The following is a 17,149-nucleotide window of genomic DNA, read 5'->3' as shown; positions in this document are numbered from 1 at the left end:
CTGAATGTTCAACAGCCTGAGGAAAAAGATTGAATCCTGGGAGTTTTCAGGAAATTTACTACCTCCATTAAAGTCTGATGAACAAACAGACAAGGTCTCAGCTGCCCAAGGAGCCCCACTTCATCTGTTATTTCCTCAAACCTCTCCCTGTGTTAGGCTGTATAGAAGATGAGAAGATCAGAGTCAGGGGTAGCCCCAAAGAGATGGGGTGCCTGGAGCACTAAACCCACAGGCTGGAAGATGAGGAGGAGTCTAGGATCCCTTTAGCCCAAAGCTGTTGCCCCCTGGCCTGATGGGTAGCTGAGGGCCTGTCTTAGTGCATTATTATCCCTCATGGTGCAGCATTGCCCTTCCCCTTCTCAGCTACTCTGCTGGGTGAACATGGTCCTCAGACACTTTCCTCCCAAGGAGAGGGACAGTCAGGCCGTGGAAGGCAGCAGGGAGGTTTGGGTGACACCACGTCCAGTTAGCCCTGGAATGAACAGGCTTCTCCAGATGCCAAATGGCTCTGAGGCTGGCCCTTCTCCTCCCTTCCCCCTCCCCATGCCCACTATGCAGAAGTAGCTGCCTTCTTCATGCAGTCCGGCTTCCTGGCTAGCCCAGAGCTTAACTTAGCAGGAATCATGACAAAACCAGCCCAGACCACATCGTGCAAAGAGCCTGATCTTTGAAGCCAAGCAGAATAGGTTCAAATCCCAATTCTGCCACCAACCTGCTGTGTGGCCTACGGCAAATCATTTCATCTTCAGGGGCCCTGGCATCTTCTACAAATGGGGACACGTATCTCTACCTTCTAAGGATGTTGTAAAGATTAGAGCGAATGTATGCAAAATCTCAGAGAGATTCTTCACACATGGTAAGTGCTCAAGAAATACCAGTTCCCTAATGGCTTATTCAGGCCCTGCCTTGTGGCTCTAGGATTCTAAAAGTCATATCTAAGCAATACACTAAAGAAGGCTGTGCCGTGGAGCGGGGGTGAAATGGGGGCGGGGGTAGAAGTGAATGAGTAGGAGTTGAGGTGGGGTGGCTGGGCCCATAGTGGTGACTGGGAGGGCTTCAGGCCAAGAAGAATGGGACAAATTAAGGAGACAAGCCGAGAAGGGCTGTGAGAGATAGCTTCGGCACACCCTCACAGGCAGGCCTGGGATGCAGCTGGCTGGCCCATACCCAATTCCCATAGCTTGGCTGGCACTCTGCCATTTATATGCCCCTCTTAAGCTGGGAGATAAGTTTCCTTATCTATTAAATGGGCTAGAAGTTCTTGCAAGGGAACTTAAAAGAGTGTGCAGATGTGATGCACTGATTTGCAGGGACTGAGACAGCCTAGTGACCCAGGGCACACTTAAATTAGAAACCCTGTTCCATCAACACGGCCTCAGTCTTCATTGCGGGTGCCTAGCCCCTGGCTCCCTGAGACCCAGCCCCCCTTATATCACCATCAGCCAGGCATTCCACAGAGGGGACAGGAACCATGTGTCTCCCAGGAGCAGTGCTGGGGCCCCAGGACCTGTCCATACACTATTTCCTGCCTCAGCCCACTGCCATGGTGATACCTGTTCCCTATTATCAGGCACTACTAAGTGTGTGTGCACGTCGGGAGGGTCAGGAGCCAGGGTCCCAGTCTCAGCCTGAAGTAGCCCTAACTGCACTGGACTCTGATGAGCGAGTCTGTCTCCCATGAGACGCACAGCCCAGGTCAGATGGGTTGCAAATGTGAGTGGAGGGAGGGAGGAAGGTGGAGCAATCCCTAGTGTTCCTTGGGCCCTGCTCTGTGGAGGGCAGAGGGGATGAGGGGGCTGTTAGACTTCAGCCCTGCTTTCCCCCATCCCTTCCATACTCCGGAATCAGAAATGGCTCCCATCGGTCCATTTAAACTGATCAGAAGCCTGCCCCTTTTCCCTGCCCCCAGGTCTCCAAAGTCATCCCACTGGGCTCTGGAAGTCTCCTACTAGGGGCAGGACCTTGTGTCCCTCAGATGGGGTTCTGTGGTGTGGCTGTATGCATCGCCTGACATCAGGGGTCTTGAAGGCAGAAGGGGAGGCAGTGGTTCCTCCTCAGACTGGGTCTCTAGCAGTGGCCTGATTTCCTTGTGGAGTAATCCAGAAACATTTGTGGGGACACAGCATCAAAAGAAGAAAAACTACAGGAAGCCTGAAGGATCTTACAAGTCATTTTCCTTTATTTTCTTAACATATAATGAAATTCCAACTCCAAAGAGACATATATGCAGAGCAGACAGATGCAGGGCCTTGGTGTGCAGCAGCCTAGAACCAGGCAGGGGGTGGGTGTGCCCCCTCTCCCCTCCATCACAACTCTCCCCACTCCTGGCCCCTGGCCATTGCCCAGGCAGAAACTGAGAAGCTGGAAATGAGAGGAATCAGCCTTGTGGTCCAGGGAGTAGCCAGAGACAGGGCCTTGGTTACTAGGCCTGGCCAAATCATTGTCTAGCTGAAACCGTGGGCCTCAGTTTCTTTATCTGTTAAATGAGCTAGAAGTTCCTGCTAGGGAATGGAGAAGAGAGTGTGCAGATGTGATGCACTGGTGATAGTTAAGGGCCTTCTGGTTGTCCCTCTGCTTCTAAATACCTGCGTAATTGTGTCTCTTGGTTTCTGTTGCCATCATGGCTAAGTGCACAGTGGTGGAGCTGCTCTGGCCCTGGTGGAATTGAAAGGACTTATGTAGATAGAATTCAGCCTTCAAAGCTGATCCTGATCTCTGAACTGTCCTTGGGCTGCAACTATAGCTACCTCATCAGGTCAAGGCTGACCTCTCCCCTCCAGGTCAATGCAGAGGGAAGGCTGTGGCCAGGGGTCATACAGCAAGCCTGTGCAGGTTATTCAGCTGCTCAAATGCCTCTGATCAGGAGCTCATGAGCAAGAGAAGAGCTTGCTCCATCCTGGTCAGGACCAGCTGAGGGCTTGGAAAACCCCCAGGCCCAGCAAGGGCATCTGCCTCCATGGGCTGACCTGCATCAGGGTCTTTCTGTCCTCAGGCTTTGGGCTTCAGACAGCTCAAGTGCTCTTTGATAAACATACACCAGCATAATGGTGACCTGTGTCTACACTGACAAGAGGGAGTAGAGAACTGAAGAATGAGCAAGATAATGCGGTGATAGATGGAAAGACCAACTAAAACTCAGAGAAGTAACATGGGTATTTCTCCTTCACCCTCTAAATGGCTTCATTCTGCAATAGCAGGCCCTGTGTAGGGAAGCCTCTCCATAGGGAACAGAAAGTTCCAACTACCTGGCTGTCTGTCGATCTCTGCTTTGTAGCCTGTCTGCTCTGCACACATGTACACAGAGGCGTGTGGCGACAGTCATGCCCCTGGGGAAAGAACACAGGGCAAGTGGAAAGAGCAGCCCTGGTCTAGACCACGTCTTCTGGACCCATGCTGTGTCTGCACTTAGGGGCTGCAGGCCTGTAGAGCTCTGCCAGTCCCTGCCACTTTGCAGAAGGAGGTCACTGAGGCCCTGATATAGGGACGATTCCAAGGTCAGGCAGTAAGTCCGAGCGGGTCGGGGGCTTGGGAGCAAGCAGAACTGAAGGAGCAAAGCTTGCCCCCTCCACTGCACCTCCTGGGATCTCTTCCCCCTCCAAGCACCATTGGGAGCAAGGTGCATGTTAGGAAAAGAAGGAGGGCCGTGCCCAAAGGCACAAAGCAATTACGGTAGAATCCCAGGCACTTGCGCAGGTGAGTCGGTGAGCAACTTTGGGGCGAGGGGGGACTTTCTGGCACACCTCCCATCATGCTCTGAGGGGCAACTAGCAGGTGGGTCCCTTTCTTTCACCTCCTCCACAACTTCAAGGGAGTGGGTGAATTGGAAAATCTTGGTCCCCAGGAAGCTCTGAGGCCAGGAAACAGAAAGAGAAAGAAAGAGATAGAAACACCCCCATAAGAGGCTTGACCATGCAGGTCTGGCAGATCTTGGGGAAGTGACTTTGGCCAGCTTGTCAGAGTGTCTACAGTATGGATTTCACCCCTCCCCTCCCTCCGCCCGCCCCTGCCCCTGCCCCCTACGTGGATGCCCGGGCCAGACCCCTTCTATTTGGGCTTCATCTCCACCCTGGAGTTGATGTCATCGGCATCCAGGTCATACTCCTCCACCTGGCCGCTGGTCCACACCTTCACGCGGTCTGTGAGGTCACTACTGCGTGGGGCCAGGATGAAGTCGTAGATGAGTACAGCCAGGGCTCCCCCGATGAATGGCCCCACCCAGAAAATCTAGGAACAGAGCAGGTGTGTTCAGACGGCTCCACTCAAAAGCCCCTGGGAAGCTTTCCCTGGGTTACCCCACAGCCCACCACCCCGTTGGACAGGTTTTCTCCCACCTGGGATGGAGGCAGGTAGGAGAGCCAAATCCTAACATCCTGATTCCAGTGCCCCTCAGAACCGGCCCAGGCCAGAGTACGTGGTAGGGTCACCTCCTTGCCTCTGTGGGGCCCAGCTCAGGCATGGGCAGTAGCAGCCCCTTCTTGAGGAAGGCCACTGCCCCCACACTCCCAGCTTTGGAAGGGCCCCAGAGACCATTGTCTAATGCAAAGCTGGCCTAGCACATCCACATCCACAACCATAAGAGCTAAAATCCACTGAGCGCCCCCTCTGTGTTGAGCTCAGTTTACAGATGGGGAGTGAGCCCTTTCCTCTTCTCAGCCACCCTGAGAGGTGGGCACCACCATATCCCCCTCCACAGCTCAGGAAACCAAAGCTCAAGCACACTGCGCAAGGTCATGCTGAACCCAAAAGTGGCTGAGCCAGGATTTGGAGCCCCACTTTCAACCACGCAGCTGGGATGACCTGGAGGCAGGCAGCATGGGGCAGGGCCGAGCTGGGAGGGCAGAGACTAGGCCTGAAACTGCTCGCAGTGTGACCCCAGCCTGCCTCTACCTGGCAGGCCTCAGTTTCCTGATTTCCTGTCCTCTGGCTGTCTCCCAGAGCCTCCAGAACAGGAAGGGACACTGTGAGGGTGGGGTCAGGCTTACCATGGGACACCAAAGCTTCCCACCCCACCCCCCGTGGGTCTCCTACCCAGTGGTTGCTGAAGTTGTGTGTGATCACCGCAGAGCCGAAGGACCGAGCAGGGTTAATCCCACAGCCAGTGTAGTCAATCTGTGAGGGAAAGAGACAGAGGGAGGGGCGAAGGCAGAGAGTCATAGGTGAAGAGAGAGTGAGAGGAGGGAGAGGTTGGAGGGAGAAAGAGAACAATCAGGGTGGGGGACAATGAGACCCAGGGAAAGAGGAGTGCTGACTCCAAGCTGGGCAGGAGGTCCCTGTGCTCCTCTCCAGGGCAGGACCCTGCCCCCAGCCCCCAGTGCTGACCCGCCATCCTCCACCCAATGGCAAGAGCCCTGTCGGGAGTCCCACTGGCTGCCCATGGCAGGGCACCCCACTAGCCCCCGCCCTCCCTTCCCCCACCTCCATCTGGGAGGGCCCCTGACTCACAGCCAGGAGGTGTCCAAGGGCTACAGAGAGGCCGATGGCAAGGGGGGCTGAGCCACCAAGGTCGCGGCGCCTCCGGTCGGTAGTAGCCAGCACGCATAGCACCAGCTGGAGGGTCCCGATGATCTCGATGCCCAGGCCCTGGCCCGAGTTCACACCATCAGCCAGCTGCAGGGCAGAGAGGTGGTGAGGACTGGTGAGGAGGGTAGGCAGGGACTGTGTCCCAGGACCCCAAGGATACCCAGGCCTCCCAGGCCCAGGCATGAAGGGCGGACCCTCAGATGGGCCTTCAGAGCCCATCACAGGGCCCCAGGCAAGCCTACACAGCAGGTAGTGGAAATCAGGCCTTGAACCCACCCCCTGTGTTAATGAAACTCCAGCCCAGCCCCTAATACCTGCCTAGACCCAGGCCCCACTCTGCCTAGAAGCTGGAGAGGCCTGGGGTGAGCTGGGGCCTTTGCATCCAGCTGCATCCAGGCCAGGGTATTCTGGGGTACCAAGACCAGAGGCAAGGGGCGAGCCCCAGGCATGAAGGTGATGGTCAGGAGCACTCCTAGGAGAAGAGATGCAAAAAGGTGGGAAGGCCCAGCAGGGGACACGGCTTCATACCCAAAAGTCCAGAACATTCCACCCCATGCCCGACTGCATCTAAATTCCAGGGCTGAGGAGGCCTTCAGTGAGGTCCTGGCTCCCTCCACCCCTCTTTCTCCTCTGTGCCTGCCTCCCTTATTGTCTCCACCCTCTCTCTCTCCTTCTCCACCCCGTCTCTTTCCTTGGTCCAAGGCCTGTCTCCCATTGCTTCTGGCCCTGCCCTCCCTGTCTCTCCTTCTCTCTTCTTCCTCCCCACTGCTGGCCCCAACCTCACCCTCCCTCTGCCTGGCCAGATAGGCCCCGCCACCACCGTCTGGCTGCCACTTATTCCTGGGCCACTTTTAGAAACATGACTCATGGAAAGAGAAGGGAATGGAAGCTGCTGTGAGGTCATGAAGGCCCTCCCCATGCAGCTGCCCCCGGAGGACCCCTCCCCAGGAAGCCCCAGCACCTTCCACTATGCTTTGTGGCCGTCCCAGGGGCTAAGTGCACTCACACAGGGGAGCTGGACCACATCAGCAAAGGCTCACTTGCAAAGATGCCCACATGAGGCCACTTAGGCTGCCTTCTCCCAGGCAGGGCTGGTGCACCCAAACACTTCCCAGCTGGGAGACAAACTACCCAGCTCCCATCCTCAGGATATGGGAGTGTCTCCAAGGCCATAGAGAATTTTGCAAAATCCAAGGTAGGGGGGCACACCTTGGAGGTTTTCCCAGCCCCACCCTGAGGCCATCCTACAAGAACAATTCTCTTCCCGCCTTTGTCTGCAGCCCTGGGTTACAGGGAATGACTCACATCCCCTCCCCTGCCTTGCAGCCCCAGCTTTGGGCCTTTCCTGGCGGACCCCAGGGCTACATCCCTTAGGTCTGCCAGCCCTCTGGCCAATGCCCAGTTCCCTTTCTGTCCCAAGGTTGGGCCAAAGAGGCAGAAGCCCTGTATTCAGGTTCTGACTCTTCTACTTTCTGGCACCATGAGCATGGCCTATTCCCTCTGGTCTTCAGTCTTCCCATCTGCAAAATGGATCTCATTGTCCGTGCCTGCTCTCCAGAGCAGCTGGGAGGTTCAAAGGCCAAAGGGGCCGTCTCAGGGCTTTTGGAAAGACTTGTCGACGCAGGAGGGATGGGGCAGTGGTAGTGACTCTTGTTTTGGTTCTTCTCATTGTGTGTGCAGGATCTGGGGACAGGCAGAAGGAGTGACGGCGGGTGGAGCTGCTGGCAGAAGCCTGCCCAGAGTTAGGACAGGCTGAATGGGGTTGAGGCTGGTGAGGCCAGCCTGGCTAGTCCTGATGCCCACCCACACTTGCACCTGTGAGGCCCCTGTCCCTCTGTATCTGAGCCCTCAGGAAGCTCGTGGCTCCTTCTATTCCTCTCTCTTCTGCTCTCCAGGGTTGGCCTAATTGCTAGCTGGCAGAAGTCCTGAAACCAGCCCTTCCCCAATGATTAATGGAGTCATCGCTCTAAGTGGCTCCTGCCTTGGAGAACCCTCCCAGCCCCATCCCTCACAGATGTGACCAGAAAGAGCTCATCTCCTCTGGTTCTTAACCAGGTGCGAGAGCCCCAGCCCCTACCCAAAGACAACATGCTTTTCATGCAAAGTGGGCAGAGCAGAGGGTGATAGTTCCAGGCCCTGTACTCTGAGTCCTTGGGAAGGGGAGGGGTCAGCCACCTGCCCTGGGAATTCTGGAATGTGCCTTCCTGACTGCTGAGAACCACATGGGCTGACAGCCTTCTTCTCCAATACCCACTACCACTACCACCAGGAAGCCTCCCCTGATTGCTTCAACATCTACTGACAACCTTCCTTCAACTATCTAATACACTTGCATTATTTACATCTGGAAACACTTGATAATTCAGAATTGGAAGGGGCACTCAAAGGCCTGTTGAAACTCAATGTCCAGGAAAGAGCAGGTAAAATACTTCAAGTGTACGTTACTGTTTACAACCCATTAAATTTGAAAACTTGCTTAAACAAGGACAGTTCCCATTGTAGTCACTTGTTTTATATATATGTACATATATATTTGCACATCCCCAGGTAGTTTTGCCTGGCCCAGGTCTTATTAAGGCAAAAAAAAAAAAGTAAGAATCAGAACAATTCTCAATTCTCAATTCTCAATTGTCTTCCCGCTTTTGTCTGCAGCCCTGGGTTTTGTGAATGCAAGTATTACTGAAAGAATAATCCACACATTTCTTCTGAAGTGTCAGAAAGATACAAGCTCTCCATTTTGTGCTAAGCCCTTGTAAGCCCACTACTCAAGGCCCAGTTTAGACCCCACCAGCTCCTAGAAGCCTTCCCAGATCCCTGGCTGGAATTAACTTCTGCTCCCACCCACCATGCCCTCACTGAATTCTCTGTGCATCTTGTAGGAAATCAATCTTCCTGCGGCCTATGTGGGTGCATCTCCTCCTGGCCTGGGAGCTCGGTGAGGACAGAGTGGGGGACCTCTGCCATTTCTCTGCCCACATCTCTGAGGGGAGGCTTACTGTGTGCTGATAGAAGTGGCAGAGAATGCTAATTTTCTAGAACTCCCACCCTTGCTAGGGGCAGCCTCGCTCCAGAGATGCTCTCAGGACCCAGGGCTGTCTTCTTCACTTTCTAGCTGGGAAACAATGGGCCAATCATTAGCCTCTGGGAGCCCTAGAGGGCAGCCTGTGCGATGGCTCAGTGAGATGATGATGCGGAGGCTGAGGCCCAGGGAGGATGCAGCAAAGCCAGGATCCTTGCCCCATAGTCTGTGCCACCCTACACCCACAGGTCAATGGGCTGGCCACTCCTAGGCCCAGTCAAGGGACCTGGCTATTCCCAGCTTGGTCTTGGGAGCTGGCAGAAGGTGGTTCTGTGGCTGCCAGTGTGTCCTGGCTCTAGGGCAGCCCAGGGATGATCTCTCCAGGCAATGTGCTCTAAGCCCTCCCTGCTACCCATAGACAGGCCAACCAGGGTGGCTTCCAAGGCATGGGGCCCCTGACTTGGCCTGGGCACCCTGGTGCCCTGGCCTTGGGGAAGAGCAGGCTCCAGAGCCAGGCCTGACTGAGGCTCTGAGCATTCGTTCTCAAGGGACAGGAGACATTGAGGCCTGCCCTGCCCACCCCAGTGCCTCCAAGACTCAGCACTGGGCAGTGAGGGGACCTATGTGGGCTCCAGAGTGTTACTCCTCCATGGGTGTTCACACGTGGACATGGGGTATTCCTGGTTTTGTGTGCCTCTGTGTGTCTTTGTAGATAAGTGTCTGCTGTGTCTGTGATGACCACATGTGTCCAGGGCTGACTCCCTCTTTCTCTTTTTTGTTAGATTGTAAGTGGTTTATTACACAATAATTACATTTTAAAAATCTATAAAAGAACTGGCCGGGCGCGGTGGCTCACGCCTGTAATCCCAGCACTCTGAGAAGCCAAGGCGGGTGGATCGCAAGGTCAGGAGATCGAGACCATCCTGGCTAACACGGTTAAACCCCGTCTCTACTAAAAATACAAAAACAAAATTAGCCGGGTGTGGTGGCCTGTGGTCCCAGCTACTCGGGAGGCTGAGGTGGGAGAATGGCATAAACCCGGGAGGCAGAACTTGCAGTGAGCCGAGATGGTGCCACTGCACTCCAGCCTGGGCGACAGAGTGAGACTCCGTCTCAAAAAAAAAAAAAAAAAAATCTATAAAAGAACTGCAAAAATTCCCCACTTGTATGCACCAAACAACATAGTCTAAAAGTAAATGAGGGGAAAATTGACAAAATTACAAGGAGGACTGGATCACTCTACCACCAGAGTGAAAAATGTTAACAATCTTCTATTAGAAATGTACAGAATAAATGAAGCAGCCGAAAACTACCAATAACATGATCAGGGAGGGTTTGAACCCCATAATTAACAAGCTTGACTTCAGAAAAATATGAAAACCCTGTACCCCTGAATTAGAGAATGCACACTGTTTTTCGTCAACTGATGAGGTACTGACCAAGTGCCTCGGCCTCCTTGGGAACAGCTATATCATACAGGCATCTCTGCAGGACATGAGGTCCTGGAGGCCGTGCTGTGTGTTTGCACTGGTATGTCTGATGGCACTTCTGGGTGCCTCACTGTCTCCCTGTGTCACACACCCACATAGCTGCCACTACCAGCTAGAGAGGGAAGAGAAGAGAAAAAAAATGAGCCCCCCATCTGAGAAAGCAGCAGGTCTCAACAAGGCCTTTATTTGCTCCCAGAAGCCATTTCATCTTCCTGACAAGAAACAATACACAAAGCAATGGCTTCCTCCCTCCCTCCCTCCTTCTTTTCCTAACTCCAGGGCAGGGAGAGGAAAAGGCTCCATTGAGGAATCCCCGCCCAACCCTCCTTGGGTCCCAGAGTCTGAGTGGGACCACCCAGTCTTGAGAATGTGCTTTGTGTACCATGTGTGTGTGTCCCCCACGTGAGAGCACATGTGTGTGCATGTTTGTGTTTGTGCCATGTGTGTACACTTTGGAGCAGCAGAAATAATCAAGGGCTAGGAGACCTTGACAAGTCTCCACGCCTCTGTGGGCTTCAATTTCCCCATCAGTAAAATGGAGGCCTTGGCCCAGATTCGAGCCCCAGGCAGTCTCCAAAAGTGCCTCCTGCCTCACATCGGGGTGGTCACTCTCCAGCCCCAGATCCAGAAACCTAAGCACAGGATCCCCCGCAGGCCATCAGAATTGCTGATCTCAGCATGACACAAAGCCTATGTTGCAGAACCTGTCACCCACCCCACTGGACCCCCGCATAGACTGGCACCCCCAAAGCAGCCTCCCCACCAGAAAGCATCTACTTGCACACCCCTAATGGCAGGGAGCTTATTGACTTAGAGGCAGCCCCTTCTTCATGTCAACAACAATATCAACAACAACCTTCTTTACACTGAGTAGAAATCTGCCTTTCAAGGGGCCCTGACAGCGAGATTGCAGGCACTGAAAAGAGCTGCTGGAAGGGCCGGGGGCGTTTTCCGGCCTTTCCGGATATCTTTTAAGTTGGAGATTTCAGCCTCAGAGTCTGCCCACCCCACAGAACTGTAGCTCCTGGCTGAGTGAAGACAGCCCCTCATGATCCCGCTGGGCACCACTCCATGTGGGCAAGGAGCCCCTCTCATCCCCATGGGGAAGCCCTGACTGAGGGGATCCTGGCCACTTGCAGGGCCTCGCGGACAGCATTTTCCTGCCTTCACCTCCCGGTGTGAGGGCTCAGATCCCAGCCATTCAGGAGACTCCAGACTCATTGGTGCTTCCAGAAGGTAAGGGCCATGGCCCCTGCTGGGTGGGGGCCCTAGACTAAGTGGGGGTACCATCTGGAATTGGCTTGCAGTGAGCTAATGGCCACTTCATGCTGCTAGAAGGTTGCCTGGGGTGGAGAAGGGAAGGCAAAGTGTGACAGGAGGCTGTGGCCTGGGAGTGGTGAGCAGGGGGTGAGCCCCTCAGACAGGTATCCCAGGGGGCCGTGTCCCCTCTCAAAGCATGGCCCCTTCACAGTTCCCAGGGCAAATCCCAGTCAGGGCCAAGCATCAGGGTGGGCAACATTGGGACCGGCTGGGCTGTTCTGAGGTCCCTAAAGGGGAAGCAGCATCAGGATTTTCCATGGTGAGGGAAGTCTCCACCACAAAGCTCCCACCCCATCTCTGTGCCCTCCCCCTCATCTGGGGCTGGCGGAAACAGTAATTATATGTCCCAGATGTGGCATCACCACCCAGCCCCCAGCCCCTCCCTGGGCAGGACGGGCTGGGCAGGGACATGGAAACTCTGCCTTCCTTTCCCCATCCCTCCCCTGAGCTCTGGAGGAGGCAGCAGCACCCCCCGGAGAACTGGTGGCATGAAGGGGCCTCTCACTCTATGACTGGGGAAACTGAAGCCCAGAAAAACGGGATAAAGGGGAGAACTTAGGGCTTCAGTCAGTCCCCTGATGCTGCAGGTAGAAACACTTCTTAGCAGTCAGGCCCGGAATTAGCAGGGCTGGGAGAAGACCCCAAAGAGGGTAGCTTTGCCCTCTGCCTGAGCCCAGCGGGCTGAAATCACAGGCTCTGGGAATCCAGACCCCTTCCCCCGGATGCAGCCCCTTGCCCGAATCCTGAGCCCTCACCACCCTCCTCCCATGCACCCCCAGCCTGACCACACCCAACAACTCCCGCACCACGGCCCCCACCTCCTCCTAGCCTGTGCTTGCTCACACAGTCCCTCTGCCCCTTCCCTCTGCAGTGTCTCCACATTCAGGCTCCTACGAAACCTCCTCCCTGATGCCTTCCTGGCCCTCCCACCCCTTAAGTTCAAAAGTTCCCGGGTCCGCCCTGACACCTCTTATCGCATCTGCCTCCTGCTTCATATCACAGGCAGCTGGGCACTGGCTTATCTTGACCTAGGGCTGTGGGCTTCTCTCGGGAAGGAGCCGGGCTAACCCAGCCCTGCATTGAGCACCCAGCAGTCCCTGGTCATGCTTGCAGGGAGCCGGCTGAGCAGACCAGACAGCAGAAGAATGAAAAAAGCCAGCAAATGCCAGGAATCCTGAGTCCACCAGCATCTCCTACTTCTCAGAGCCCAGCCACACCCTGCTATGTCCCTATCTCATAGACAGGAACTAGGGCCACACAGGCCAGTCTGTTGTGTGATGCCACATGGTGTTAGTGGCTGAGCTAGGACAGGGACAGGCGAGAGTGTCCACCCCAGCCTCAGAGCCTCTCACCCTTGGCCAAAATTGGTATTTGGCTCTTAGAACTAGCCGGGACCTTGCAGGCTGGACGGAGGCCCACGGTCTCTCTAGGGCATATCCTGAGCCCTGACTCAGTCAGGAGAAAGTTGTCCCCAGCATGTCCCGAAGGGACACCCCCTGACTCACCCCAACCACTTCCTGCCACATCTTTCTCTGTTTTCCTTGGAAATCTCCATGCCAACCACTTGCCCCACCCAGGTTTTGGCTGGGCTGGGGCTCAGGGCCAGAGAGGCTGCAGGAGCCTACCCCAGGTCATGAAGGAGAGTGTGTCACCTGCTGCCCAGACTGTTCCGTGCTCCTCTTGAGGCATCCAGGCCACCCCTGAGGCCCCTCCAGTTCCAGGGCCAGTGTCTGACGGGAGCCCTTAGAGGGGTACCTTCTCTATTTCTAGGCCCAGAGTTGAGGTCCTGAACCCCACCCTTCCACTGTTGGGACAGGACAGCGCCTGAGCCCCCACCATCATGCTAAGCGCCCTTATGTTCGGCACTGCCCCTGCTGGGCTGCTCTTAGCCAGCTTTCGTGGGATGGGTGATAAGCTCAAAGCAATGAAGTGAGCTGGCTGTCTGGGTATGGCTGTGAGGTCACAAGACCTAAGTCACCTCTCGAGGGTCAGGGTCCGCAGCTCCAAAGAAGCTCAACAAGTTAGCAGCCGACAGGTCTTGAACCCAGGTGTCTGCCTCTCAGCCCAGGGCCGGCCCCCACACTAGGCTGCTCCTCTTTCTCTCCCATTTGCAACACGCCCAGCCCAAGTATTGGGGTGACTATAAAAAATGTAGGCCAGGGAGGGAATGGGGCATGGGAGTCGGGAGTGGCCTCTGTTCCAGATGGCACAGAAGGGGCCCACCCTCCCGCCTCTGCCTCGGATGCGCATACTAGAGGGTGAAGCCTTCGCCAGCAGGTGCAGAGGCTCTGCCCTGTGAGATGGGAGGGAAGAGACGGGGCCAGAAAGCCTGGGAATCACATCCACTCCCCTACAGGGATGCTCCCCCAGCCCATCATACCCAGCCAAGCTTCAGTGTGAGCTTGACCCTACCCAGCAGAACTCCCTGAGGCCACAAGCTCTGCCCCCACTGGCAACTGAGGCCTGGGGGGGCAGAGCTTGATGTGGCCTGCCTGAGCTCTGTCCCGTACATCCCCCGCGGCCACGTCTAAACTGGCTAAAGTCTAAACTCCAGCCCACGGAGCTAATCTTCAATCTTGGGCCGAGCAGAGGTTGGCTGCAGAGGAGGTTGGGTGAGGTGTCACCGTGACACAAAAGTGCTAAGCCCCCCATGGCCAGGCTGAGCCAGCTGCCCTCTGCACCAGACCTTCACCTAGCCTCTCCTGGGCTGCCAGTCGCAGGATCTGAACTTTGGCTGGGAAGCGAGAGGACAGCTGCTGTAATCACTATCTGCCATCTCTGAGGCGCCCTCAGAGATGGCCCACACCGTCCCCACACCCACATGCCCTGCCCAGAGCCCCGCCAGCCTCATCTCTCTAGACGAGTCCTCCTCTCTGCTCCTTAGCTTCTCTCCCTCCCTGTAAGGGCACCCCCAAGCCTGCTCACCTGTCCCTTGGGCCCTCAGAGACATCCTCCAAGCCTTCCCCAGTCTCTCGGGCCAAATCCTCCCCTGCTGTGGCCCAAGCCCGGCCTGAGTTTGCACTTGTCTGAGGAGCTGGGAAAGGCCTTGTCTGGGACAGCAGGCAGCTGCCACCAGGGCCAATTTGCCATGCTAAGCAGCCCAGGAGACATTCTTTTCCACAGCTGCCACCCAGTCACCAGCATCTGCTTGTCATTAGTGACCCCAGTCCAGACCCCATTCAAGCCAGGAGCCATGGGCATGTGTTGCAAACTCACCCCCACACACCCTTACACAGCAGCACAAACATGCACACAGTTGACACAAGCACAGAGACTCATGCTGGCAAACACATGCACACATACACACCTTCACACACACACACGCACACGCACATGCACACACACGCCACACCTCTCAGTGCCTGGAGACCATGGAGCCCAGCGCTTGCCCCCCAGCCCATACTGTAATCCAGGAAAACTACCTTCAAACAGCCCCAGAGAGTGTTTTCACTCCCTTATCTTTGTCTAATTCTCAGGGGCAAAAGAGTGGAAGAGGGCCTTTCTCTTGATTCCTAGAGGTGGTTTATTTGGAAACTAGTGTGAATATGGGGGGCTCCCTGAGGGAGTCCTGCTCACACACTTGCAGAGCCAGCTGCAGACAGGCTGGGCATTTGGTTCAGGGTGGCTGGGGACAGCGGGCAAAGTTTCCCTGGGGTGCAGGGCTGCAGGAGGAGGGAGCTGGCGGCACAGGCAGGACTGAGAAGGGCCAAAAAGCTACAGCCAAGGGGCGAGGAACTGCTGGCCAAGCTTATTCCCCATAATAGATGCCCTGCAGGGGACATTGGCAAGACCATTATTCTCTGGATCTCAGCTTCCCACAGTGCCTGGCAGAAAACAGGCTTTGGGAGGCATGCATAGCTGAGTTCCAGCCCCAGCTCTTCCCCCCAGCTCTCTACGTGACCTCCAGCAACCTCTTGTCCTCTCCGTTCCTCAGTGTCCCCATCTGCACAATGGGCAGAGGATGGAACCGGTGCCTTTCAGCATCATTCTAGAACCCCCCAAGCCCAGGGACACCCCACTTACGTCATTGCGGCCAAGCGAGTTCCCATTCAGGGAGGAGGTGATGCCTGAGAGGATGGCGGTGGCGACGATGGCCCCCACGCACTGGGCGATGATGTACATGAGGGCACGGAAGATGCTGATCTGGCAGCTGAGCAGCAGCCCCAGTGTGACAGCCGGGTTGAGGTGGGCGCCGCTGATGTGGCCCACACTCTGCGCCAGCGTGGCGATGCTCAGCCCGAAGGCCAGCGACACCTTCACGTTGTCCTGGACCGCCGTCTGGTTGTTCCCCACCGGGTATTTGAAGCCCAGGGCAGAACCGATGCTGATGAAGACAAAGAGGGTCGTGGCCAGGAACTCGGCCACCACTGCCCTCCAGAAGAGCTTCTTCTTGAACTCGCTGGCCATGCTGGCAGGGGGCTTGGCCTGAGACCGCTGCCGGGTGCTCAATTCCCTCTGAGAGCTGAGCCACAGCCTGGGCTGGGCCTATTTATAGGGCCGGGGGGCGGGGGGAGCACAAAGGGAGGAAGGCCTCTCTCCGCTCCTGGCCCGCCCCACACCACACAGACCTCCTCTGGATGGATGCAGACACGGCTGTGCTGTCGGCCTGCCAACTTTTTCCTTCCTCCTCTCCCCCTCCCTCTCTCTCTCCCTCCGCCCTCAGCCCTGCCCAGCCCAAGGAGGCAGGCAGGAGGCAGCCGTTGCTCTAATAGGCTTTGGGAAATTCTTCCAAGCTGGCCCCACTCAGGGAACCAGAGAAATCCAGGTGTCTCGGCCCTGTGTGCAAAGCTCAGGGAGTTCCTGAGGACAGAGCCAGGTGCTCCGGAGTGGGTGGGGTGGGTGGGCTGGACTCAGTGGGTGGACGTTGCCCTCCCTGGAGGCAGGTACCATGATCCTGCTGGCCTGACATCCCCATCCCGACCCAGAGAGGCACTGGCCTGGAGTCCCTGGGCCCAGGGCTCCAGAGGGGCAGTCAGGTCCTCCCGCATGGCCACTGCATGCCATGTTAGGGATGTCCCAGAGTCCCCAGTCCCCCAGAGCCAGGGCTCTGTGGATGGGGGCACGAAGGCATCAGAAGTTGCAGAGAGGTTGTCTGTGGCTGCCCTGCATGCTGCGGTTGAGGGCAGGCCTGAGCTAGGCAGAGCTGTTAGAAAGCCCCCGCCCTGGGAACTCCCAAACTTCTCGAGAGCGATTTGAACCAATGATTTGAGGGCAGGTTGGTGAAGATGGGGACAGTTTAGGACTTTCCTCTCAAGGCAGTCACACTGGCACGTTACTGGGAAGGTGGAAGGAATGGCAGCCCCACCTGGCATTGGAAGGTGCTGGAGAGGAGGGAGGGAGGGAGCAGGAGAGAAAGGGAGAGACAGAGAGATGCTGGCTGAGGGGAGGAGAAGAGACAGACAAGGAGAAAGGAAAGACAGTAGCAGGGAAATAGAGCAAAAGTGGAAGTGAAAGAGACAGATCCCCCAGCCAGAGACAGTGAGACAAGCAGGGCTGAGAGAGACAGAGAGAGCGCAGAGGGCTAGGAAAAGACAAACTGAAACAGGGGAGATAGGACTGGACCCAGAGCCAAGAAGCAGAAAGGGAGAGATAAATGAGGAGAGGCAGAGAGCGGGAGGGACCAGACGAGCCCCTGCAGAGGGAGGGGCCAAGGCCCTGCTGCAGATCCCCGTGGGCCGCCTGTGCCCTGGGCATCTCCAATCCAGAGGCCTAGCGCCAGCCAACAAACAAGAATCTGGACTCCAGGGCCAGCAAGCTGTCAGGAACCCCTGGGCCTGGCCCTCTTGCCTGCTGCATGGAA

General features: G+C 56.1%; 1 protein-coding gene across 3 annotated transcripts; it reads right to left on the bottom strand.

Annotated features, from left to right (window-relative positions):
* Positions 1-2,157: 2,157 nt before the first annotated feature.
* On the bottom strand, positions 2,158-15,966 carry AQP1 (aquaporin 1 (Colton blood group)). 3 transcript variants are annotated; one of them, XM_024929516.4, is made up of 5 exons: positions 15,373-15,915; positions 5,443-5,607; positions 5,029-5,109; positions 4,066-4,224; positions 2,158-3,847 (listed from the first exon to the last, which is right to left on the bottom strand). In XM_024929516.4, exons 1-5 carry the CDS (start codon positions 15,754-15,756, stop codon positions 3,665-3,667), a joined length of 972 nt encoding a protein of 323 aa, XP_024785284.1. In that variant the 5' UTR covers positions 15,757-15,915; the 3' UTR covers positions 2,158-3,664. The 3 variants fall into 3 exon arrangements, with proteins under 3 accessions (XP_024785284.1, XP_008957144.1, XP_034819771.1); XM_008958896.4 differs by having other exon boundaries at positions 2,158-4,224; positions 15,373-15,966; XM_034963880.2 differs by lacking the exon at positions 15,373-15,915 and adding an exon at positions 5,835-6,267 and having other exon boundaries at positions 2,158-4,224.
* Between the last annotated feature and the right edge of the window lie 1,183 nt (positions 15,967-17,149).

Source organism: Pan paniscus, chromosome 6, assembly GCF_029289425.2.
Source record: "Pan paniscus chromosome 6, NHGRI_mPanPan1-v2.0_pri, whole genome shotgun sequence".
Taxonomy (NCBI): Eukaryota; Metazoa; Chordata; class Mammalia; order Primates; family Hominidae; genus Pan; species Pan paniscus.
This window is presented reverse-complemented; position numbering and strand designations above follow the sequence as displayed.

What these genes read in the sequence shown, in the direction of transcription:
- AQP1 (XM_024929516.4), bottom strand. Translation starts at nt 15,756, where the DNA reads ATGGCCAGCGAGTTCAAGAAGAAGCTCTTCTGGAGGGCAGTGGTGGCC. An exon ending in ACTCGCTTGGCCGCAATGAC is followed by an intron (nt 5,608 to 15,372) that starts GTAAGTGGGGTG and finishes TCTGCCCTGCAG; the next exon opens with CTGGCTGATGGTGTGAACTC. An exon ending in CCGATGACATCAACTCCAGG is followed by an intron (nt 3,848 to 4,065) that starts GTGGAGATGAAG and finishes TCCTGGCCTCAG; the next exon opens with AGCTTCCTGGGGACCAAGAT.